Here is a 27,839-nt window from a genome sequence, read left to right as displayed (position 1 = left end):
CCACTGTATGGATGGCCACAATATATTGTATTTATCACATATAATATCATATAAGGTAACAAAATTTCATATTCGAGGGAGGAAAAATATAACAATAACCCAGGTGCCAATATAGAGTGATTGCACAGAAAAGATTGTCATAAGAAAATACAGAGAAGTGTTACCCTTAAATACAGATTGATAGACGAAAGAAATCGGACTAAACTCGGAAAATTTAGATTACTTTAATTGAACATGTGACAGAAAATCTATATGTGTAATAGAAGTTGAAACTTTTCACATTCCATCCAAAGAAATTTCACCTAGTCCACGTGATCATAGAGAAAGGTATTTCACTGTACAGATCGCAAATTATCCACAAAAACAAAAAACAGTTGTGATGGAGGCTCTGCTTACTTGGAACATGGCACGACAAAACTATATAACAGTAGCGAATACAGTCCTTACTTGGGCTCAAAACTTGCATTTCTGCACCCTTGCATTGAAAGATTTTATGATACTGTTTCAAGCAGTGCTTGATTAATAAGAGAAAGCGGTGCATTGAAAAGCATACAGCATTAAAGGAAACTTATCTTGACCCACTATCCGCAGACAACGAAAAGAAGTCATATCCACGCAGATACCAAGAAAACTAAGCACAAAATGATATAAATCAAATACTAAACCGAAAAATAAAACTGAAGTAGGAAAATGATAACATCAAAAGATCTTCAAGTCAATAAATTGATGAAAAAAGTTAAGAATTCTATTATTAATCCAAACAGGCTTGTACTTCGACAACTTGGATTATTTTCCAAAATTTTTGTGAACAATCAAATCAGAAAAGCATATTAAATTTTGGAAGTATCCATAGATAAGCTTAGTTAAATTGGACTTGACATTGACCTCACTTGATATCATGGAAAAATATATCTGATTTTGTATCTACATCTAATTCACCAGCACATCAAGTATTTTGAGACTATTTCAAAGTAATATAACAATAAATTTTATTTTTTACAACAATTTCAACATATAAATTAGATTTCAACTTAATATTGGGAAGAAATCATATGATAATTATATCATCGATTGAAGATCCACTCATGTTGGATGGTGAAGCTGATATCGGACTCAATAGAGGTTTGAATCTTTCATAATATCTATAGAAATGCAAGCAAGAGTCATTAAACACAAAATAAACAACAGACATCGAAAATATATTACAGACTTCTAAACAGAATGAGCTTTCTAAGTGGAAGACATTTCTCCATAAAATATCAATCAAGTCAGTTGAATTTGCTGATCAGTTGGATATTATAGATTGGGGGTGTGCAACCTGCAGCCCACAAGGAAAATTTGTGCGGCCCGCAGAGAAGCGTCAATTTTCAATGGTGTGCGAGCTAGTAATTCCAATCCCTTTGGATTAATATCTATGCCTATGACGTTCAATGCCCCAAAAGCTCGCTTTTAAGAACAACAACACAAGTCATAAGATCAATAACACAAATTTTTGTGCCTGTAACTGCAATTCGTAACTGGCCCTCATGTTTTTTAAAGGTTGCGCACCCTTGTTGTAGATAATCATAACGCAATATGGATTTCCTAATTTATAAGCAGAAAGTAAACGTTAGGTTGACATGCAGGCTATTTTTAGATTGCTGGAAACATCTCATTTACAACTAACAGTTCAAGATGGATGATTCAACTGGGAATTCAAATTCATCAAAATTTTTTATCATTTCATTTACCTATATGGAAGGTCGTCCAGAGTCATTGAAGGTTCACTATGGCCCCTGTTCAGTAAACATTGAAAGAAGACATAGTAAGTATGGAGTTTCAATTAAAACAAAACTGCTCAGGTAAATGATAAACAAACCTTACGGATACCACTCAACTGGAGTATGAGACACAGTATGAACAAGTGCAAAAACATGACTTGAATTGAATTGGGATTGAATTTGAAATGGAACACACTTATGCGAATTATCAAACATGTCTTAACTCGTAAATATATATATATTTGAAAAAAATCATATTGTTATTCCAGAATATAATACACAGAGTTCACAGCATGTGCACTTTACTGCAAGGTATCTGAAAGTATTTTTCAGGGGCGACAAAATTTCACACAAATTTTAAAGCATTTTCCGATATAAATGTTTAGAGGTAACATACAGATATATGCCTCGGTAAATTCTTTCAAAAATATGATAATCCTAAAATCGATGATTGTTTGTTAAATTGTTATGGAAGACATAGTGCTTCCTGAATCATTTATTCAAACAGACATATTTGGAACAGAAATGACCAGCATTTTTTATTTCCATGGACAAATCTGCACCTTGTGCTGCCTATTTATCAACACATAAAAATTTATTTAGCATGTTTGGCATATCTTGATTCATACAAAATTCCAATAACATTATCCCTTGAACTAAGATTTTAAACAAACATGCCATTAGCTTAAAGTGCATTGACATTATCAAATCTTAATATGTGGTTTCATTTTTACAAAATCTTCAATTTAAAAAATAATAAATGTGAGTAAACAGTAAACACTCACATGCAGTTGGAAATCTCTTTGTTGTGATGGAATGAACATAATTGTGCTCACAGCCAGGTTGAAAAATGTGATGTCAGAGGCTTTATATTCACATAACATGGTGGGAAGCATATGATGCAATAGTTCTTGAAGTATGTGCGACCATGGGACGACACAGAACAAGTAAAATGCATTTTAATTAGGTATATCATTGCAAAAATACCAATAATCTTTTCATTTGCTTGGCAGACTACAAGCTTATATATATTTTGGTCAAAAAAGATTAGAAAAAAAATGTGAATGCATATTTTAGAAGACCAAATAGGCAAAATACACAACCTCTCTCTCTCAATATAAAAGACAACCGAAGGCATTTCATGCAAGCGACTGTAATTATATACGTTAAACTAAACATATAAACTATTTCTGTTTTAATAATATCTATAATATATCTTTTTAATAACTGGAAACAAATCTGGTATTTTACTAAATCAGCAAAAGTGTATTCAGAAGGATATCAAGGATAAATCGCTATGGGAAAATGAATATATATCTAAAATGAACAACTCATTTTACATCTTTGTTAAGTTGTTAAAGCCTAGTATCTGTTATAGACTCCTGTTACAAATATAAATACTTGAAGTAATACTGAATATATTCAAAAAATATCAAGTTTTCATTTAACAAAATTGTAAGTGATTGTCGAAGCATAATCTGCCTGCATCATTAGAGGTATACCAATGATAAAATTTCTTTATCTCTATATAATTGATGAAAATAATTTTACCACCTGAAGCAGCAAATAAAAAAAATCTGTAAGTGACCAAGACCAATAACTATCTAACCGATGTTGATTTACAAATTTAAAATTAAAAAAAAAAATTGTCATTTTTATGTGTCAAATCTAGCCAGGGCCAAGTAATAGTCCTGTAGATGGAAATCTTAATTTTTCATAGCAAAATTTAAACATAATCACCAAAAATGAATCCAACTTGTAATGTTAACCTTCCTCAATCTGTTATTAACAATATGAACATAACTTATCATTGAATAGCAAAATGATATTTTTAAGCATATGCAATTTTCTCAAAAAAGTTGACCGAAATCAGAATATTTGAGTGAATGAATGGCAGGCATATTCCAAAACTGGAAGGAATAGATGTTCACATTCCAAGCTAAAAGTCGCTTGCATATATTTTATGAACACGACCCATTTTTAGTCCATACTTTGTGTATGTTGCATTGTAGCAACACAATGAAATATACTAAACAAATGAAAATGAATTGAAGTGATCAAAAATGAAAGCAAAAACAATGAAAAAAAAAATGATGAAGGCAGAGGCATAATTAACAACAAATAAAGATGAAAAAATGTAACATCACATTGAGAACTCAGCAGGCAGTGAAGAGAATTACTTTCTGAAATAATCCTGAATAAATCCGAATATCTTGATCGTTGTCAAATTTTTTAAAAGATAAACCTGCTAGAAATTGTCATTGTGAATGAGTAACTTGTCCTCAGCTATGCCATAACCAATGTGCTTTACGCATGGCCCATGCCCTGCTTTTTCATATATGATCAACTTTCCACAAGTAGCTAACTAGACCGAAAGCGTCAATCAGTAACAAAACTTATATTGATTGATATATTACTCTGCTAGCTCATGCAACACTGTGGTGGGATCAAACATGCGGGTGGGGTCAAACATGCGTTCACGACTATGATTTGCGGCAGCGCCTTGTCTGCCCCTAATGGGTTGAGATGACCTTCGAATCATTTTTGCTTGCGGTAAACGTAATATTTGTCCCATAATTCCATTGTCTGAAAAATCTGGCCGCTGTGAAGGTTCATAAGCCCAACAAGTCATCAGAATGTCCTGGAAAACACAAAATAGACAAAGATTGAAAAATTGCTCTATAAATCAGTGTGAATCAGGTTGGGAGCAGAAACGGACTTCTTGCGATATATGGCAGTAATCACATTGTACTTGGAAGTATGGAGACGTTGGTTCTCGAACTTTTTTGCACTTTCCCCCCTTACATGCATGCAATATCACTGTCCCCAAGCATTGCAAAAAGGTAAAGCTACAAACAATTGCATTACAAACCCTGTTAAGCAAGTACTTTATTCTATGGACTGTAAGATGCACTTAAAATACTTTTTTTTTCTTAAAAATCGATCATGAGCCTTACAAGTCGAATGGATCAGGATCGAATGGACTGTAAGCTTTATTGCCTACTGTCAAAACCAGCACCAGCACCTGTTATGCCTCATAGCACAATGACTTATGTATGGATAGAAATCTAATCTCAGCAATTCATTTACAGTACGACTCATAACTCGGTGCACTTAATGGTCCGTAATATATGGTAGACTAATCAAAGATTGTTGTGTTTTTTAATGAGACAGACGAGCTTGGGAATTACAACGAGTTTTTTTTTTATATTTTGGATATATTTTGTACAGATACAATCTTAAAACACCCCGTTTTCCACAGAAAAAGGCAATTCCTTAATATTGTCATGGATAAAAACCTTTTTTGTAGTAAATAAGATGTTGAAAATGAAATAATCCATGGTTCTACTTTGTCAAAAATGAGCGGGTATTTGGAAAATGACTGGCACCAAAATGGCTTTTGCAAAAGTAGTAGTAGACTGAACATTAATATCAGGTGTATCAAGTATAATAGGACTGCAGAATGTACGAGTATTTCAACACCATTTGTAGCTTACAAACAAACTGTAAATACCAGGGTAATAATTTCAAACGCCAAAGATGGCCTATGCTATGCCCACCAGTTGGGGTTTTTGAGTGAGTAATAGTACCTTAAGCTCTTTCGGTCCTTGTAAATGAGCAAGACTTTGTTTTTTTCCATTTCCAACCTGCCATGTAATTGATTCTGCTGGATAGTCTTTGAAAGGCCAACAACCAGTCAAAAGTTCATACCAAACAGTGCTGAAAAGTAGAAGAAATCCGAACTAAATATGCATTGAAATTGAGATGCAGCTGTTTTCTTGTTTTTGGATAAATTATGAACATGAACATAATTTACCATCATAACAGAAAGGATCATTGAAACTGGGGCAACTTAGATTCCAAAATATTTGCAAATAAAACACCAAATTAATCTGAAGCACAGATCCAAATCACAGTATCGAGTTTCAAAATCGCGTACAACCAATATACTCATTGTGTGCGTACCACAGGTCAGGTGTAACACAATTTTGTTACCTCTATATTGGTACATGCACTTCTGGAGCACCCATTGTTTTGCCCAACAACTGTTAACAATAGATCAAGAATGCTATGTTTGGAATATGAAGTTCACAAAAATCAATTGCCTGAATACCAGAAAAGTCTTCACGGGAAGCATAACTACGAATATAATTATCAGGTGGGGTTACGCAAGACTAACTAACTACCTTACTTTTGTCTATACCTCTGTGGAAGTTGATCCGTATGTGTGTAACGCAAGGATGCTGTGGCAAGAATAAAGATGACATACTATTTGACTAACACAAATGTATTTCTGTAGCGTTTTGTCTGACTAGACGAAACGTTACAGAAATACATTTGTGTTAGTGCACAGCACGACTCTTGAATTAAATATAACGTTAGATATCTCACCCAAAAGCATAGACATCAGATTCTTTTGTATATGGAAGGGAGGAAACAACGTCCATATCATTGTAAGGAACAGATAATGCTCGGATGATTTCAGGAGCCATATAGCATAACCAACCATCAGGTACTTGCAAAGTCAATGGCTTTATCCTAGAAAAAAGTATAATAATGGAAACTGAGTTTTGAACTTGATAATATTTACCCTATAATGAAATACCTGAATTATTACAAGTGTTTAATCAGCTTTGATTACTTTCTGAGTAAAAGGTTTCCAATTCACATGTTTAATAAATTCGTTCAAATTTCCTAATCTTGAAAAATGTAACACCTCTGGATTGTTTTGAGTACTTTAAATTTAAATCAACCAAATTAATTCTATTTATAAATTTAAGGAACGATTCAATAAAAAATATGACTTTGACTAAGATTCAATAAAAATTTTTACATAACAATAACAGTGAAAATTGATATTCGTAAGATAAATTTCACATGAATGCATAGTGCAGAATAATCAGTATACAATACATGGTGTTCATAGACTCCGAATACATTTCATTATTTGTTATAAAGTCAGTTCTCAACACAACCAGGTTTGTTTTATTTTAATTAGTGTTCAACAAACTACATATGATATCGATAAATCACGTTTGAAATTAAAAAAAATTTTAAACTTCATGAACAGTATAATTTGAAGACTGCTATTTTGAAAAAAGCATATTTATACCGGTACTAACACATTAAAGTGTTTTCACATAGTCGAACAAAACATTAAAAAAATATCATATTTTCAATTCAAGAGACAACATTTCACCATAACATTAGTATATTATAGACATCCTGTCCATATCATTTTCACAAACCTGATAGATTTAGTTGAAATAGCATGAAGGCCCATCAACCCAAAATCAGTGACAACAATTCGATTTCCATCCACGAATATATTCTTCGTCTTTAAATCTTTATGAATGATACCTCTAGAGTGAAGATATCCCATTCCCTGGAAAAATGGTTGCATAAAGATAAACACATAAATTGTAAGTTTCCTTAAACATTGCATCAGGAACTATTTTAGCTAATTTTTATATCAACGCTTATTCAACGACTTCTGATCGGAACAAGGTCTTGTACAAGCAGCCACTGATATCTAATGTTACATAAGGACTATTATCACCTACCCAATTTATTACCCCCCTGGGTAAGTTGGGGTAGCATGGGAATCGAACCCAAGATGTGTAATCTGTGATGCTAACAAAGTTGGTACTCCCGTAGTGTGGTTAGGGTAGGCCATAATTTTATTCCGATTTCCATGGGTTTCAGTCCCTTTACACAACTTGATGTAAAATAGGCGAACAAAATTAGTTACCTCCATATTGGTACACACACTTCTGGAGCACCATAAGTCCAAAGGTGATGTTCAAATATTATTTTCAAATTATGCAAAAACAAAAAAAGTTGAAAACGGAATTTACCTGTGCAATGTGCTGTGCAATAAATTTGGCTCTATTCAAAGGAACCTGTTGATCTTTTGCCGATCGAATAAGTTGATATAGTGAATATCCTTTACATATTCCGGTAATAATAGCAAGTCTAGGTGGATTCATGCATGATCCCATAAACAGTTCAATGTTATCATGTCTTGTTTTTTTATACAACATCACCTTGAAAAAGAAATAATGGATGGGTTGAAAAGAATAAATGTCAGGTTGTCATTAGTCTTATGTCAAGAAATATAAATAAAAACATGCCTCTACAATTTTGTTCAATTTACAATAGTTTTTTTTACTTCAAATATTTTCACATAATCAAGAATCAATCAATTGGATTGTCTACATAATCGGTTCTCAACCAATAGCCCATGGCCTACTTTTGGGTCACAGAGACAAACCTACTCAAAATTGCTCGAGTTACTAATAAATTACTAAAATTAGTTAAGTTTGATCGTAGTAACAATGAATGATGAATCATCATTGATGATGCTGTTTTTTCTACTGAGTGGTAAATCTAATTTCAATTGTTATTTAAGTGGAAATGTCTTTCATTACAAAAAGAATTTTTTTTGTTTTCCCGTAGTTTTTCTCTTGCATAACAATTAAATGGGCAACAGAATTTTTCGTGCAACAAAAGTGGGCCATGAAAGAAAAAAGGTTGAGAACCACTGGTCTACATGGTACATTTCTAAAATATTTCACCTTTAATATTATTAATAAATGCATTTCACATCAACTAAAATTAGTTGTTAAATAGTACTTTCAAGTGAGTACCAACTATTACAATTAAGATCATTTTTCTTTAAAAATGAATAAATATATGCAATTTACCTCATGTTTGAATGCTCTGAGTTTTGTGTCATCAACGTGAGAGATGTATATTACACGGACAGCGACCTCAGCGTGCCATTTTCCTCTATATACAGCTCCAACTCGTCCTTTTCCTATGCAATCTCCCAGAACAAGTTCATCCCATGGTATATCCCATTCATCGTGCATTGTGCTGGTAGTCTACATGAAAACAATCAAGAAAATCATCCATTATCCGATGTGTTACTAAAGTTGTGTGTATGGATCAGAATGTAAGACTAACTGAAATTATTGAAGAAAATATTTAAAACGACTCTTATTCGTGGCTTTTGCTCCGGAAAGAAGGCCCTATATGAGCGGCCACTGATTTCTAATCAATCCGCTGCTATTCATTGGACGGATCAGTTCAACATTGCCTGTACAATTTATTACATCTTGGGTGTGAGGGGGGCATGGGATTTGAACTGAAATGTGTAAGCTACGAAGTCTACAATGCCATTACATTTAAACAATTCACCACCCAAAATTGATTTGATACTTGACCAATAGAAAGTTAAGCTAGAGCTCTTGAATCATAATATTAATACTCTGAATATTTTCAATACTCATTTCATTTTCGAATTTCTATGTGAAAAAATTTTAATAATCATGATTGTTTTGTAAAAATTTCAAACTCTACAAAAATAAATTGATCCTGAATACAGGAAAGTATTCATGTGACGCTGGATGCCGATTGATTCCAATAAATATACTAACGCTTGTTTGTCTCATCAAGTTTACTCTCGCTCTCATATCCTCAGACTCTTCCTCAAGATCTGCAATTGAGTCTGCGTCCTCTTCATGAGTTGAATCTTGAGCATGCTGAGCAGTTGATTCATCCAAAATAGGCTCTGTCTCCTCGGCAACCAGAGTGTTATCAGTACCAGTAAAATTTGTCGATGAACTTTTGAAGTATGAATCAAATCCAAAGTTCAAATCTGAAAAACAGACATAGTATTTTGTCTCAACATTATTTAATTAAAGTACATTATGCCTTATCACATTAGGAGACAATGATGTAAATCGAAATTATAAGAACAGGATCTATTTGTATAGAACTCACTAACAACTCGTTCCCTCATTTCAGAAAACTAAGTCAAATAAAACAAAATGAATGGTATGGTTATTGCAATATTCCTAGAGCATGTTCGCACAAACCTGTGCAAAGCGTTAAAACCCCAACACTGCTAAGATTCCATGTGAAGTAAACTATAAGAATGAGAATATATCATAACTGAAATTTGCCTCAAATATTCTCAAACTCTTCACAGAATATATTGTTTATACCAGATTCCTGGATCGAAGACTCTTCTACCACAGCTCAATACATATCAAAATAATTTTTAACAACAATTACCTCGACCAGATAACATGGAAGCTTCCCCAGGTGTTGTCATGCCAGATGATAGACCTGCTCCAGCATCAAACGATGCAGACTCTTTATGCATTCTATCAATAGAAATTTAAATTCAAGCATGAACATAGCATAAAAGGTTTGATATCCCAAAACAACTTGTTAAATGTTTTTTTCATATGTTCGAAACGACAATCATAATTACAAAGCCAAATGAAAGATTTCAGATTTGAATAAGGCTGATTGATAGAGGTATACTATTGACAATCATTAGATATCAGAGCATCCAAGTTATGGCTTAAGTTCAAGTAAGATAATGTAGTAGAAAAACAAGTCGCAGATTAGGAGTTTTGCATAATATACATTTTTGCTCTAGCTGCCCTGTCTTCATCAACCCCAGAACTGAAATATTGCAAATTACGAAATCAATGATTCTCAAGTCTTTTTAAACAAATCGAGCGATAGCCATATATTTAAACGTTGTGGAAAATTGGTTCACCAAGACACAGCACATTTGGATGTTCGAAAGCCACTACCAGCCTGCCCCAAAAAATTACAGTTTCATGCCTGTTCAACTTATAAATATATTGCAAAGTATACCTTGATAGAAAACATAGATGTTGTAATAACTTTTCAGAAGTTATTTGATATTCTTAAAATATGATTGCGAATGACTTGTCAACATACAAAACACTAAAAATACATTTAGCGGTATATCGTATTTACAAACGAAATATTTTATTGTTCAATCCAACATCACCAATTGTGTGAATAAAGTGAAATTAGTAAATCCTCCACCCATTGTTCCATAAAAGAATAAAATTGTCTACTATGGCCAGTATTCAATTATGACATACCTCATTAGCTGGTTTGAAGCAATAGAAGAACTGGAAGAATGTGTTGAATTATGTCGAGAATCATTTGTACTGAGTGTCGCATGAGAAGATTGTATAATAGAAGACGCATTTATGGTTGGAAAAGTATCCGAACGTATTTTGTGATGCGTTGGAAAGACAGCAGGTTCATCTGCAAAACAATAAGAATTAGAGATTTGATAACTGATAATATAAACTTCCCATTAGTTTATTAATCAGTATTTTTATTTAATTATTTCATTTATTTTTACTTATTGCCATTATTTACAACCACCTACAGGGTGACTCATAAAATCAGAAGCCATAACTTTCTTAATTAAAAATCATTCCTCGAAAATGAAGAAAAATCTACCTATATTGAGTAATCTTTTTGTGATTGATTGTACTCAAAGTTTCAGTACTAAGAGGCTTCGCATAAAACTTTTCTCTAAAATATGTTCAAAATGACCTAGTTTCTGTTTGGGTCCTCCTATATTATCATCTCAACAATATTTAGCACTGTTCCCACTTTGATGTATCGTACCATAATGTGCTCAGAATTAAGACACGGGCACAGCATTGGAGGTCTTCAACTTGCAACACCAAGATAGTCAAACCCGAAGTGCTTACTAGGACTGGGCATTTCGGATCAAATATTCGAATCGAATAGTGAATTATTTGAATCGGTTCACACGAAAATTCCGAATCGCCGGCATCTTGTTTTTTATTTGGTCTCCAAAAGTCAGGGTGACGTCCTCAATTTTTTTTATTGAATCAATATTTTTACAATGGAAATCTGTAATACGACGCTCCTTTCTGGTGAGTTATTGATGAAACATGTTTCTTATTGTATGTGAAACTGACTGAAGTGATGGATTACATGTTTCCAGTAATTTTTGTGCCATAGGACCCATCACAATAAAAAATCACATACAATTAAATTTTTTCAAGTACTCAAAATTCGCTAAGATTCTGAAATCATCAAGTATTCGAAAAAGCCCTGGTTTTTTAACCACTATGCTATGGTAACACTCATCCCTCACAAGCCACAGTTTCGCTCAGAATATCACCAAATGGTAACAAACAGCATCGGGTCTACTATCAATTCACATACCAGCTACTCTTTCTTCACTCTTGTTTCTTCTTAATTTGTGGGATCGCATTCCAAATTTATCCTTAATTTTATCTTTGATTGCACGAAATCCACCCTTGAGTTTACCAGGTGTCTTAGGTGTTTGGGGAACAACAGGAGAAAAATCTCGTTGCTGCATCCACATCTCATTGTTGAATGGAGTCGCAGGTGTCATCGGCGTTCTAGATATCAAATTATAATCATTAGCCTATTCAAGATAATATTTTTGAGCCATTCCTGAGAAAATTCCTCTCAGAGATGAGAAGTGTTTTACAAAGGTATCATGACATCAATGAATTTTTGAAGGAGTAATTCTCGATTGCATAGGATAACGAAGTACCGGTAAACATGTAACAAGGAAAAAAGTTAGCAGGATGAATGAAATCAGCTGTGTCTTCGACATAATATCAAAAGTTAATTTAGAAAATTTTCAAAGGAATATTATTAGGTTCTAGAGTCCGACATTTCCAGCTAATTAAAGCCTTATATTCTACAGTTTTGAAAATTTAAGAAATCAGAAGATTCCCCGTGGTCTATCAATGTTTTCTACTGCAATATTTTTGAAATCAAAAATCAATATTTTTTCAGGTAATATTAAACTTACCTAGGCGACATCGGAGATCCACTTTGACAAGTCGATAAACCACTCTCAGGAGATATATGAGTTTGGGATGATCTTCTGTTAGCTGTAGTATTGGTAGAAATATGAAAATAACCAGATACCATACTACTAATAAAATAGTTGAGAGAAACTGGCACTGGCATATTACGAGTTACAAATAATTCAACAATGTGATAGAGCCTATGATTTAAACATCAACTAATAAAGGCCTTCAAAATTTCAAGCCCTGAATAATATTGGCGGAAAGAAATTCTACAAAACTGAGGTTCTCATTAATGGTTGTTTTATTGATTGCAAAGGGATTTTATTCTAATTTCAGCGTTTCCAGGAACTTAATATGTAAACATTGTTTAAGATTCATTGCAATATTCATTGGATAAACAGCCGAAGCATGTACTAGCTTCAATGTGGCAATATTAAATGACAAGATGAATAAGGTTGAGTATGCATGAATATAAAAAGAAAAGATTTCAGTTGAAATTTTTTTTTAACATATTCAACAATTCAATCCTCAGTTCTTGCAGAAACGAAACAAGAAAAACATTTTGCATCAATCAGAGGCATCATAAATTGACTTTATTTTGAAAACTTGTTATGGACCATCATAATTCAAAGATATATTACGATACAGAATATTAACAAAAGTAACATTTCGATTCAATATAATGAAGGATCATACCTGTGACCAAAGAAATAAAATCAGGTGGTTCGTTATTTCCAATTACTATATTTCCTGGGTGCTTCCTTCTTTTCTTGCCGCTAGAAAACAGTTTTGATCCAGATGTTCCAGATGAAGATGGTGGCGGTAAAGTATTGATTGAGGTTAGACTTACATTAGAATTTGTCAAACTCTCATCACCTACATTAGTTATATGGTTCCCAACTTGCCATTCGTATGAGCGAGCGGTCCTCATAGGGCCAAACGGTAGAAGCAAGTTTGCTGCGGCTTTATTTTGAGGTGGAATCGATGATTCTGAAGATTTTGTTGCTCGAACTGGAGGCGGAGTGTTCGTCAATGACGACTGGCCTGAACGAGTTTTTGAGACATTTTGATGATCTTGAGCGTAATGACGCATGTAAGAGGGGGTAAACATATTCGCAGGAGGAGTTCGAGTGCCTCCATCATATGCGTTTTGAGGAAAACCATGTAGCTTAGCACCATATGGTGGAGAAGGTGGACCACACGACGATAGAGAACTTCTGGAGCTTTGTGATGGACTTGGGGGAGACTGAATTTGGCCATCCCCATCAGCCCATGAAGGCGCTGTAGTCCTTCCAGAGGCTGTATGGACTAGAATTTCATGTTTCCGTTGGGGTCGAGAATCGTTCGCATGTCTTTGTTCATCTGTTGAAGTGTTTGCACAATTTTGATCAATTCTTCGAAAATTTTCATTGTGATCCACTTCTGAATTATGACAAAAAAATTAGAAAATGAACGATTCACGCATCTTCACATGTGCAAGGCCAATATTCAAATTCAGAACACAGCACTGATATAAAAGCATCCCTAATTAGCAATCAAATAAAAATATATTAACTCAAGTATACCCCCTAAAACTAACCCATGAAAAAGGTTTAAGTACAAAGCAGTGCTGTGGAGTGAAATAATTTTTACACTAGACTTCAACTTCAATCTCCTTTAAAATCATCTGGAAAATGACTCCAGCTTCGAGTCTTCGACTACCAACTTCGCATCGAAATTACTTATTTAATTTAATGCTATGAGATTCCGTTAAAAATTTTGAATTTTAAAGTGTATCCACATGTATTCAAATGAAAAAAAAAATTAGTTCTCCAAATCACCAAAGAGTATGATGTTTATTTTATCAAAATCAAACCAAAATTAGATATAATGCTATTAGCTACTTTTGTTGGTACGTATTTTTACTCTAAGGATATAAGATTCGAGATTACGATACTAATATGGTTCAAAAATTGATTATATACATGGCACACAATCATGGTACCTATAGACTATAGTATACTTATAATAGAGGTTTCACAAATACTGTAATAATAAAAAGGTGGGCTTATCAATGAGGAGGCTATTTGGTAATTGATGATGAAGCATTTGTATTTGAGGACTGAGGTTCATCTATGTTTTTATTTATATTTGACGTTAAATTGTTGGAAATTATTAAAATTAGATGGCATTACACTTAATGTGTATTTGGGTTTGTTTTAGAAATCATACGTTTATTATTAATTTTTGTATAAAGATGAATTGTACTAAAAAAGCTACCGGTAATTAAATTAAACAAACAATTTTCCCTGAATCAGGCAAATCAGTAGTTCAAGTTTGATTCTACAAGAGCGATTTACGAAATATATTATACGATATACATAATACAAACTCAGCATATCTACTATTCAACTCAGAACCCCAGCGATTAGTTCACCCAAAGTCAACAGCTTTATTGCAAGTTTGCAACTTTGAATTAGTATTTTACAGTTAACTAGGTTGAATAGCTATTACGATCAACTCAACAGGATTGTAAATTTTGCGAGTTTAATTGAATTTCGAAAGCGCAAAAAAAAATAGTAAACCATGACCACCAATGATCAGCAGACAAAAACAAGATGGCTGTCGGCTCCTTTATTATCTGGTACATAATATAACCGACCAAAATAAAAAAATAGCTATAAAAAGTCTTTATTATATTTATATATTTAATATCTAAAAAAGAAAAAAAGAAATGGTCTATAATTTCAGATCGTTTCAATCATTTTATATCATCTGATGCTTGAGACCTATATATATATACCACACATATATCTGTATTGAGCCTATTAAAAACTTATTACCAGGCAAAACCATAATATTCTAATTACATATCTGAATGCTCAAGGGGAGATAACATCATGTAATTAGTGTTCTGTAAATCCCTAAAATATGGCTGTAATGAAGTATTATAAACTAATGCCTTTTGTTCTATAGCCTATCAAAGTAATGTTAATGTCTTGAGGCAATTATAAGCCTAGTGTTATAATTTCTACAGTATTATGATTGAGGAGATGTCATTGTTGGGGGTTGTAATTGTAAAAGTCAAAGATATAGAATTTATGGTCAAGCTTAATGACTAAATAGTACACTGCCTTCCCTCAAGAGAAAAAATATTTTGACAAACTGGTACAATGAAGTAATACAGTATTGGATTGGGCTAAAGATATCAATTCCTAAATCACTAATAGCAGATATCACAAATTTGCACAGCAACATCCCAACCATATTAACTTCATAGAAATTTTACACTACTATGATAATGTCAAAAATCAACATTATGTGTTTCGAATTACATCTTCTATGATACATCAAAATGTTTTGAAAGAACATTTATTGTTTGGTAGTAAATTTCATCATTTGTAAGCGCGATGATGTCTCACATTTAAATAAAATCTTACAAAATAACAGCAGATGATCCACACTCAACCTAATATCATCAGATTATCTAGCCAGATATAAATAATTTATGAATAAGAGGCAGTATCAGTAGCCCTATTATAACAAAAAATAATAAAACATGGTATATTTTGGGGTTTGAAATGAAACCTGCCTGGTGTCAGAGCATAGATACTATAATAATATACAACACAGCTGTCCGTCACAGGCAGCACAAATTTAGGTCTGTATGTTAAAAATAAATCCTTTAGCGCATTCCAAGGTGATCCTTCTTTTAATATTTGTCTGGGTAGCCATTACCAAATTAAATCCATCAGATTGATAAACATAACTCCTTTCAGAAATGTACTTAAAATGAGTATTCTTCATTAGTGTATATCTCATTTATCTATTTTTAGGACTTGATAGCTAGCAAGACCATAATATTATTCTGCATAATATTGATGAATCGCTATTCATTTCAGAGTCATATTATGTAGAACATCACACTTCAGACAGTTTCGAAATGCTACACAGACCGTTGGAAAATTTTACATTTTGCGGTTAATAGGACAACATATTTTGGATGAACCAGGCAAATATCAGAATGTATGTTTGTGAAAAGACCTCAAAATATATCAACACATTAACAATAGAGAGTTTGGATTTGAAACAAAATAGACCTACCTGCTTTGGGCTGTGAATTATTAGATGCCTCATCTTGTATGGAGTTTTTGAGGCCATTTTGAAAACCTTCGGCGGATTCTTTACACCATGAATCCCAATATACTCCTTCTGTATTATCTTGATTGTCTATGGCACATTCCACAAAAATATAATACTTGTTCAATTAAGGCTTAATAACAATTAATCATTTCACAAAAAGTATATGTGGGTTCAGCAGAAATTAAAACTATAGAGTTTCTCGTTTCATTCATGCTGCGTTTTTCATAAATAATGATACTATCGAACAATAATATTAGGAATTAATAACTTGATATGGAACAAAACTTTTATCCAATATTATAAATACAGGACGGGACAAAAAATGTATAGAGTTTCGGAAGTTTCTTTAAATTACCAAAATGGAATAACTAATATTCACCCTAAACATGATCCAAATTGATGGAAACTTAGTAGCATATATATATATATAAATGCGGGTCGGAAATAGAGTTTCAAAATTTCTTAAAAATACAATATTGAATTGAATTGACTGATAATCACCCTTAATTAACATGATCCATATTGATAGAATCTTACCCTTAAACTCTTTCAATTGACATAAAGCTGTCCACAATTTTCTTTTATCTTCAGAGTTACCTCCGCTCTCAAGCAAAATTGTTGAGACCTCATGTTCACCTTGTTCTAACAATGTTTCCACCGAGTTTATGTTTCTCATTAGTATCTAAAAACAAAATAAGTCGAAGAACGTTGAAAACATATCATAAAATCACGATTTCATACTAAATCATATAATAAATATAAAAAATAATATAAACATAAGTGGAAATCTTAAGTATGAAGAAATGTTATTTTTGCTTGTGGTAATGATTATTCCTTATAACGCCATATGGTGTAATTATCTTCATCAAATATTCAAAAATTACACGAGCATTGATCAGACCAGATTAGCCTGGAGAGCTAAAATTAACAACCAATGAAAAACCAATGGAGTTCATTAGTCAAACAATTCAATATTCTAGAATTTTACAGATAAACATTGAAGAACATTATTAAATATTTCCAAATTTTGCTTCATTCAATTTAATTTTCATTCTTCATTTCACAAAAAACCTATTTGCGTCAACGTCAAGCCTATGTTTTCTTTTTAAATTTAGTCCATTTTATCATCATACTCATATTTTTTTTATCTCTATACTCCTCAAACTGAATATACCTCATTAACATCTTTATTTATGCCAACAACAGTAAGCCATTGTGATAATGATGGGTACGTCTGAAAATCAACTGTCCAGTGTTTTTTTGGAACTTTGCATTTGGTTGTGAGCTGCCTCCAGAAATGTTTGATGAGTTTGCCCTAGATATAACATAATATAGACAATGTGTTAAAAATTAATATCAATTAACATAAAAATTTATACAAATTTCATCCTCAAAACATTGACAGGGAAGGAGGGAATTATTTTCACTTTATGATATTGAAAAATATGAAAATTCTTAAAACTGAATTAAAATCTGGTCTACATATGCCCGGAATGCCATAAACAGGGTAGGTTATGCCTGACCTAAGAGAGAATTTTCCTTGTGCTATAGTGTCTGCTTGAATATAGTCAATTCTATTTTATTAGAATGTATTCAGGAAAGTCTTTTTATTAAATTACACACGGTCTAAAATCTTGTAGTATGTAAAATGTAAAAAAAGACAGTCAAAAGATTTAGCAATGACTGAAAAAATTTGTTATATCATTGTCAATGCATTCAAATAAAGAAATTTTGAAGAAAAAAAAATTTACAAATTCCATTAATAATAAGTTACTAAATTAAAATAAATTGCATACTTCCAATAATCGAATCTCATCTTTTATAAATTCCTGGAGTCGCAAATCACGAAGTGCAACAAGTCGCTCGGACATAATATCTATCATACTTTGAATATCGACAAGAGCTTTGACTGCATTATCCGATTCAACAGCCCAATTTCGGGCCTTTGTTTCTGCCGGCATCATTAGGTCATTGAGGATATATCCCAAGACTGCCTATTCCAAATTTTATTTATCCGTTTCCATCCATAACTCATTTAATTGAAGAGTGAACGTAGTGAATACAAATTGTTATGCAGATGATATTACACAGTCATCAACATTAAGGTTTCAAAAACTCAGATATACAATTAACCAAAGATTACCCTAGAAAACTTGATTAAACAAACAACGAGACATTAGTAAGTACGACAGACTGTAACAGATTGAGCGACATAATCTCTTTCCAAAGAATCCCAATTTGCCCATGAACAGCCACCCCTTCTTTCGGGGACGTCTGGATATTGTTGTCTTTCAATAAGGACATCAGACGTCCTTCTTTGGTAATAAATTCATGTGTTTGTTTATTGAACCAAATGACGGGACATTCTTGGAATTTGAAAACTGTGCCTTACTGTTAGTTGTTTATTTACAAAATACCTATGACTGTATGAAGCCCAGTCAGCCAGTACTCTAAGATTTCATCAGTCAACTTCAAACAGCAATATATAATTTTTCGAAGTGAAATGAAAAATGATAATTAGACAACCAACTCAGACAAAAGAATTATCTTCAGATTTAGATTGTGTGCTTTATTAAAGTATTAGGGTAACTGCACAAGCATATAAACTTTAGCTTGTAAATATAAGTATATTTTGATTTTCCCGCAAAAAAATCATACACAAAACACAAACAATGAACAAATACAACATTCTGAGATTGGGAAAATCATGGAAACTGGCAAAACCTTTATAAAGGTTTAATACATGTAAATATAAATGTATACTTATACCTTCTTTAAGCCTGCTTAAATCAGTACGGTATGGCATAGTTTTCTGATTCCAAGAATGCATGCACATTGAAAGACATCACTGAGTGCACACCCTTCCTGGTCTGGGCCTCCATATCAACACAAAACCACCAAATTGCACTGCACGATAAACTAAAGGAAAGCGCAATCTAGACATACAAACATATCACAGTAGGTACCGGTACGGTACCGGTACGATGCCGGTAATAATGCTGTAATACAGTAATAGGCCTACTGCAGGGTTCGGGGCTTGCAGTCGTTTCAACCCACACAGGGTCGAGTGCGAGATGCACACCAGGAAACCCAACAACAACAACAACTTAGCAAAATACGGTATCCATATCTGAAAATATCCAATTGTGTCCAACAAATACACGAAACACGACGCTTCGTTCACAGACTAGCCTACGGTACTAGCCTACGGCGCGGCGGTGTGGCTCAACGGGCTAAGCGTTAGGAATACGCTCGCCACCGCACCTCTAATTACTCTGCGTGGGTTCGCAGGTTCGAATCCCATGCAGGGATGGTTATGTGCGAGAGGATTGCTGGACTCCTCGCCGTCGTTGGGTGGTTCACGTAACCGCTGGTAGGTTACGGCTTCCTCCACCACCAAGTCCATGCTTCCGAAAACAAACAATACAGTAAAAACTAGTCCCATACCCGACTTGAAATGGTAACCGGACGAGAGGCCGTGGTTCGCCATATGGATAAGCCGTCTTATCGGCTTTCCTCTCCCCCGGGGTAAATATGTAAATCCTATCCTATCCTACCGGTACCGAGTACTGTGAGTGTGACCTGTGTTTACGCGAACTGTAGTAGAACAGAACAGACTGGCCTTGTCAAACCTGAAATATGAAGGGTGAAGGAGGTCTGATCTAACGTAAGGTTGAAATAGTTCCACAATGTGGCTTCAATACTTGAATAAAATAAAAAAATATTTACTAAATCCCAATTTAGGATAAAAATCAGCATATCGATGAGACAAGGAATTGAAAAAAAAACATTAAAAAAAATCATCATCGACAGTAGAGGTCGCTTTTGTCCTTGTTTTATCATTTGTGTGTCGCATATTACTCACTTCTCCGGGTTATATTCACTTTGCTCCCGGGTTCAGTAGTTAAATCACGATTAGCAGTAAGATCTCTATGTCATTCAGGTCCTTTGACATGCTTAAAATTGTCTAATACGCTCAATCATATTTTATGCTTCTCTCCGATTGCTCGTGGATATGCACGAGTAGCCTAGGACATAGATTCAGATGTATTTTCATGTAGTACTGTGTAATGAATCATTCTATTCACTGTGATAAATGAATTGCCATCCTTGTACTTGTTCTGAGCGAACATGCTGAAACTAAATAACCTATTCACATATATTTCAATGTGGTACTGTGTAATGAATCATTTAATCAGTTGATAAATGGATTGCCATATTAATTTTTTTGCTAGAAGGCTATTACTTTTATTTATTTCAAAATTTTGCGTGAATTCTATGAAATTTGATATTTCGTCTAAAATTTTGCTGTATTATTTTTTATCCATGGGAACACGGATTTTAGTCAGTGTCATGACTGGCAGTACGTTTTGATTCTGCAAAATTCTTGCTACTGGAAATTCAGAACTTTTTTGAGGGTACCGGTAGCGTCAAAGGGTACCGGTAAGGACTGATTCGCTCTGGTCTAACGTGTCCATATATTTGTGCGTAGCTCTCTTGTATTTCATGTACGGTAGTATTGTGAAATGTGGATGTATATAATTTGCAATTATAAAATATATATCTATTTTGACAATTTTTATACCAAATCTTACGCGTCACACATTGAACGAAAAAATAAAGATGGAAAATTGTAGTTTATCTAAAGAATGCTTTCAAAATTTATTAAACAGTTTATCTGTAACATTGATTCATATATATTCAGTACTGCTGTAAGTTTAATTTTATATTGTTGTGCTTACGGCTTGACGTGCTGCTAAATTCTCATTCCAATGATTGCTCTGTGCACTTACAATTAAATTTATGTATATTGTCTCCATTTATGTATTTTACGTGGGGTGTAATAAAATCACTGGTGAAATTGTTTTTGTTTTTTAGACGTGGGACGGGAGCAGTAAATGGGTTGAGTGCACTGCAACTAACGGTATATTTGACACTTCGGAAGCTACGTTGAGGCGTCCCTACGTTGAGTTATGGGGTGGCATCGATGAGTTTCGCAAGGTATGTGGAATCACGTGAAAGTGTTAGAGCCCATAGGAGTTTGTCTAAACTTTAGACTCTAAAGTGGGGGTGGGCAAGCTTTTGTCGTTCGCAGGCCAAAATTGAAGTTGCAAGTCGCGTGCCGCACATATTTTTATAAAGTTAAAAACCGAGGGAATGACCAATGAATCACGTTTTTTCACACAGATTTCAGTTAAATTTCAAGCAGCGCGCGAAAACTGATGATTTGAATATTTTCTGCGCCATTAAACCATTTGCAATCAGCATCAACTTTTTCACGTTCTGTTGTCATTTGTCTAAGGATAATTATAATCAATTCATTTATCATTAAACGAGTGATTGTGAATTATATACTTTTTAGGATATAATATAATTTAGTGTCTCAAAACAAATTCTGTTACGTAAGAAATATAATCGTCAATACAGTTGTTTTGTTAATATAATTCAGTGAAGCGTCGCGGGCCGGATTATATTGTTCCGCGGGCCGGACCTGGCCCGTGGGCCATAGATTGCCGAACCCTGCTCTAAAGCATCGGCTAAACTTCCAATACGACTGGGAAGTGTCCACAGACATCCCCAGTTCCCCACTTATTGGAGTATGAGTTATGTATAGCGTTTCGATTAAAGCGTTAGAACTATGGGGGAATAGCTAAGACTTATTTCTTTGTGAAAGTACATATAGTAAACTATTTAGTCTGTGGTGAACTATAAATTTATTTTTACATTGTATAAAACTGTTCCAGAGTTCTTTCGCTGAACCTCTGGAAAAGCTCTACCGAACCCCAGGGCTTCGATTGCACCCAGGTTAAGAATCGATAATATAAGGCTAGAATTAACGTCGCAAAATAGTCAAATAGGATTATTTAGTTGCATTACAAACATGATGTGCCAGTCATGGCTTCGCCCAAAAATATGGAAAACGTTCCGGGAAGGTAGCCGACTGCTGATCTGGATATTATCAGGATTACTGGATTTAGGTACCACAACTATAGGAGATACCTACGGAGTTGGTGTATTATCCACATCTTCACAGATATCATTCTCATATAGCTCTTTAATTGCTTTTTCCACTTTAGCTCTGGTTTTAAATGGTACTCTTCTGTGTTTTTGATGTACTGGATCCACAGATTCATCGATGTTCAGCTTTAACTGGTATCCTTCGAGTTTTCCGACACCATGAAATATACTATCATACTCAGTATTTCCGGTCGGAAACCTTTTTGGTCAAAAGAGCCATAAAAGTACATATTTTTAATTACACTTCCGTGCGAGCCATATAGCATTTCTTCACTTTATCAGGTCATGTAGTCCTGATAGTTGTTTAGTAGACGCTAAACCGAAATTTAACAATTTTTGTTGAATTTTTTCCAATGGGAATCCCATGTGATGGGATGGGACAGGCATAATTGCTATGGGATGGGAATGGGACAAAAAATATGTCCCATGGTCAAGCCTGCTCATCACCCTTCTTTCGTTTAGGCAACTCCGTAGTATTTTAAAAACTAGCTTTGCTAGTCCGATCTAACAACAAATAGTCCGATCTGACAAATATGGTAACCAGTGCGTACAGACGGATGAAAAGCTTTTCTCTATTGCTCTACGACGCTATGGCTTTGTGATGTCACAAAATACGTTTCAGAATCCCCTAGTTTTGTCCCAATGCCTGTCTGGTAATTCTCTTATATAACATAGGCATGCGCTAGACGCGCGTTCTCAAACGTATTGGCAATTTCTGCAATATTTGGCTATAAAAGAGTTTGAAATCTCGTAACAAAAATAAACTTAGACTTGGAATATTAGATTTTTCTGGGAGCCATTTGCCGTCACCAAAAGAGCCATATATGGCTCGCGGGCCATGGGTTTCCGACCACTGCTGTAAATAAATCTGCTTGCGCTATGTGGAGGTCGTTTCTCGCTCATTAGTGTCCCCGTTTCTAATATTTATTCTCGAAGCGTGATGAATTTAGTTATGACCAGTTTTCATTGCCATGGTATATTAACCAAATTCGTCTACGTTTGCGTTATTTCGTTCAATGAAAATGACCGACAAAAGTGGGATAGGATTATATCTTGAAAGACAGTAAAAACGCAACCGCCGAACCAAAAATATGGGCTACTTGAAATTTGTAATCTGTATCCATTTCCAATATGTCATTATGCTTAGTAATTAAAATTTGTCTGAAGCACAGTTATTCGCGAGCGAACATGACTGTGAGTGCAAATGTACATAGGTGCAAAAAATGTAGGTGGGTGCGAGTATGTCTGGGAGTGCAAATATACCTGGGTGCAAATTTACGCCGGTGCACGTATCCGAGGGTGCAAATGCTCACGGTACAAATGTACGGCGGTGCAATTGTCCTTGGGTGCTTTGGGTGTTCGTGGGTAGTGTGCTGGTCGTTTCGAATCACTGATATGTCGAAACGGCTCTTTTTCTACCTTCGAAACAGATTCTATGGCGTCAAAGAAAATGCAAAGTTTAACTCGCAACTCCTCTACGGCCCATGGGCCGTAGCCACGGCCCATCGAATTGGGCCTCGGCCTATCTGGCTATGGGCCGCGGCTCATCAAGTTGTGTAAAGGGACTATTCACTTGGCTAACACAGTCCCCGAACTCGTAATAGAAATATAATGTGAAAAATCTGAACAACATTTTGTCCTAACCCTAACCTGGTACACATACTACAGGAGTATCCTTTTCTGTAGCTTGGTATTTTGCTTTATTTTTATATAAAGGCTTATGTGAGAAAAAAATTTGGTGGCATCCCGCGATTTTAAAATCTTGGTAAGTTAATTGAATTTTTCCTGATGGGGCCGCGGCCCATAGCTTTATTGGCCATGGCCCATGTGGCTCAATTAGATGGGCCGTGGCCCCGGCCCATGGGCCGTACAGGAGTCACCACACCTGCAGTAAATGTCCCGGGCAATGCAGTATGTCAGTCATGAATATTATTTATATTTGATATTAATGAATTTTCTTGTTTAAACGTGGGCACACTATTGGTCACTGCTTTGTCACTCACTTCAGAGTGAGAGAGAGTGTTATGTCATATTTATTATACAGAATTATGCAGCTGCAAATGTCCTGGGTTCAGTTTACGGGTGCATATGTACTCTCACCGATATATTACTTCAGTCCATTGTGTTGTTTGTTTTGGTTACATAAACACCACATAGGTGATATTTTGGTGTAGTTTTCTGTGTTTTTAGGTTCAGAGTAATATGTATCAAACGCGTTATTGATTGGATTGTTTTTATAGTTTGGTTTTGAAGACCTAGAATGATGAGGTAAACTGCATTTATCACCTCGTTGTCTGTATAATTTCCACTTCTGTTGCGTGTGAGTCAACTATTATCACACGCCCGATTAGAGAGCATTCTTGATAGTCTATCCCAGGGTGGTCCAAACACAGACCCGCGGGCCACATATGACCCGCCGCTTCATTATCTGGGGCCCGCGTCGAATTTGCGTGAGGATGAACAAAAAATCACATTTGGTGCTGTTTCGTCATAAAAATAACCAGATAAATCTTTTGACATACTGTTACCTCGTACATCACTAATGTCACTGAAATGAATAGTGTTATGGCTAGCTAAAGCAAATAGCAAAATTGAATAAGGTGTTTGGCTAGTCTAAATTATTGACTGGCTTTCTATTTTTTGGTCGGGAATATATGCTAACAAAATAAACTTCATAGAAAACTAAAAATCGAATGAGGAATCTATCAGCCTAAGTTGGCTATGCCTGATAATGACCGAACAATATAATTCCAGCCATGTGTTTTTTGCAACCAGCCTAAACAGTATTACAAAAAATGCTGCTTATATGTCAGAAAATTTAGTAATTGCACTTCTTTATCTCAAATTTGGTAAAATTCGGTAATCAATCTTCAGTTATTTGTAAGTTATATTGTAAACATGAGTTTGAAAAGAAAGCTGACCAATTCAAACAGATTTTTGACTGCCATGGATATGAGAGAGAAAATACCACAATGCTTGCTTGATATGTCTGCAAGTTGTGTCGACAATATAAGTCGGCATTCTTTCCATATGGCACTTTCTTCGTTATGAAGAGTTTGAAATCTTACACTAAATGTAAGATTTTTGCACGTTTTAGTGGGTTTTTTGACATGTTTACTTGATAAATGATGAATTATGATCAGTGTGTTATAGGACAATAAAATTGTTTGTTTTGTATTGCACTGTTTACCTATTCTTGGCACTACTGTGGCCCGCGAACAATACAAAAATAATAGTTTGGCCCGCGAGGCCGACAACCTTGGTCTATCCCGTTATAAGAGATTTGTAGTTTTGGCCAATTTTCTGAATATTTGTCCAGTGTGTTTTTATTTTTGTGCCATGGCGAAGTTCAGAGTAAACTATTCGATCGAAGGTTAAAAATTGAATTGTTTTGTTACATTGTGCGTCATCCGCAATGCAGAAAAGGGTCGGGCTTCTGCGAGAATCGAAAGCTTCTATAAATGGCCAGGAATGAGGAAACCTCGAGATCTTCGATGGAGCTTCGGGAGGTCATAGGAATACATCGACAAAAGTCCGAGAGATATGGAAAAGCGCCGGGGAGCTCCAGTGAGTGAGTAAGTTCATCTCGAACTCACGATTACTATGAAGGCGATGAATGTTGTCGTTTTGGTTAATGTCACCTTTAAAAGCATCAGTATGCAACTCGCCTCCATCTGCTGTGTGCACATATAATTGACAAATGTGTAACATAACGGATAGGTAAGGGAAGGGGTGGAACAGAAAGGACCATGTAGCGAAATATGATTTCTCGAAACTTGATGCTTCGAATCTTAAATAAAACTTGGGCTGAAAATAAATGAAGTTATCTTCACAACAACAGCCTTGCCATAATTGTTAGCAAACCGGACCACCTTCGCCCCCCCCCCTCCTTACTTTTCATTGTCTTGGTTTTCTACCATTCGATGCATTACCATGCTTCGATAACGTACCATAGGAATTTCGGTCATGAAGAACAAGGCAGTTGAACCTCTTGCTGTTCTATTTCCAAGCTTTTCTTCTCCGTTGTATAAAAATATACAATAAAAAATAATTGCGTTACAGATTCAATGTTACTGGAGAATATGCGAGTCACTGGATATTAATCATTAAATGCGTGCATATCAATTGCGGAAATATGGTCGCTGAAAAAGTATGCCAACGCGAACATGCGATAGATCGAGCATGACCATATAACTAACTGTTGCATTACGTTCTATTCATTTTACTGTGCTCTGAAAGCATTTATGCTTGGTAAGCCGTTTCAGGATATTACTCATGGACGCGGACACAGCATATGCTGCGCACAGTGACTAACTTAATATCAGTGCTTCGATTGAGGTATACAGACGTGTAGAGTTATTGCCAAGCATAAATTAGATGTATTCTTAGCTGTTGATAGGAATAATCGAAGTTGATGCGGTAAAATATGTCTGAGGATGACACTATGAAGGCGAACTTTGAAGAAATTGACAAAGTAGGCCTACGCCTTTTTTACAATGCTAAGCATCAATTAATTTAGAGTAGACAGGCGACAAAACAAAATCATTTACTGTAAGTTAAGAGATGTTATCGGAATGTAATTGTTTAATTTACTGCTGTTCTAAGAAGTAATTTAGCAATTCTAACTTTTTAGTGGCAATTTACTGTTACTTTCGCTGTTATTCTTTTCAAACAACCTTGAAAGCGTAGGTCGCAATGGATAAAAGCTCTTTTGGTTATCCCCGGAAAGAATACGGCCGAACGCTTTTTCGTGATCAACACTTCTGGCGATCGTCAGCGTTGTGATGTCGAGCTTTGTCTACTCATATAGCTCGATCTTTTATTTTTTTCTAGGAAACAAAAAGTATTTCTGAAGAGGATTTCTTAATGCGCAAGACCTCAATTTTAAAGAGACTTTTCAATTTGAGAACTAATTTAGAAGAGGACGAAGCACAACTCCAGAAAAACTATGAGGCGATAATCCGAATGAGAATAAAGCATTTACTCAAAGACAATGAAAGGAAACACAAATCGGAACTGTGAGAAAACGAAACTCAGTGAATTTTTATGCATTTGTCGGTGAAGTCCGAAATATTTTAACAATGATTTTTAACTTGTTTTTGTTCCTATTTGCCGTATGCTAGCGATGCGATAAAAAATGTTACTTCTCGTCAGCTAAATACTTGCTTAGAACTTTTCTCAAAAGCAAATGTGTATTTGGTCTATATGAATCTATTTTTTGTCGATTACTTTATATATTTTTATATTAATAAATAGACTCATATCTCGA

At 34.6% G+C, this 27,839-nt stretch overlaps 1 protein-coding gene and 1 long non-coding RNA gene across 6 annotated transcripts; one reads left to right on the top strand and one right to left on the bottom strand.

Moving 5' to 3' along the window:
- Window positions 1–8: 8 nt before the first annotated feature.
- On the bottom strand, window positions 9–18,712 carry LOC120329277 (uncharacterized). 5 transcript variants are annotated; one of them, XR_013479513.1, is made up of 18 exons: window positions 18,349–18,712; window positions 17,727–17,867; window positions 17,090–17,234; window positions 16,514–16,639; window positions 13,127–13,852; window positions 12,430–12,511; window positions 11,808–12,007; window positions 10,697–10,865; window positions 9,843–9,934; window positions 9,203–9,423; window positions 8,468–8,647; window positions 7,619–7,807; window positions 7,010–7,146; window positions 6,153–6,299; window positions 5,351–5,480; window positions 2,546–4,401; window positions 1,731–1,775; window positions 9–1,142 (listed from the first exon to the last, which is right to left on the bottom strand). XR_013479513.1 is itself a non-coding variant. In XM_078118314.1 (16 exons), exons 1-16 carry the CDS (start codon window positions 18,514–18,516, stop codon window positions 4,174–4,176), a joined length of 3,081 nt encoding a protein of 1,026 aa, XP_077974440.1. In that variant the 5' UTR covers window positions 18,517–18,712; the 3' UTR covers window positions 9–4,173. The 5 variants fall into 5 exon arrangements, 2 of the variants coding, with proteins under 2 accessions (XP_077974440.1, XP_077974441.1); XR_013479512.1 differs by having other exon boundaries at window positions 1,731–4,401; XR_005567731.2 differs by having other exon boundaries at window positions 9–1,775.
- Window positions 18,713–26,860: 8,148 nt separating this feature from the next.
- LOC144430567 (uncharacterized) lies at window positions 26,861–27,839 on the top strand. Its single transcript, XR_013479611.1, has 2 exons — window positions 26,861–27,044; window positions 27,404–27,839. It is a non-coding gene; the product is annotated as an uncharacterized LOC144430567 (long non-coding RNA).

The sequence above is a fragment of the Styela clava genome, chromosome 12 (genome assembly GCF_964204865.1).
Source record: "Styela clava chromosome 12, kaStyClav1.hap1.2, whole genome shotgun sequence".
NCBI lineage: Eukaryota > Metazoa > Chordata > Ascidiacea > Stolidobranchia > Styelidae > Styela > Styela clava.
This window is presented reverse-complemented; position numbering and strand designations above follow the sequence as displayed.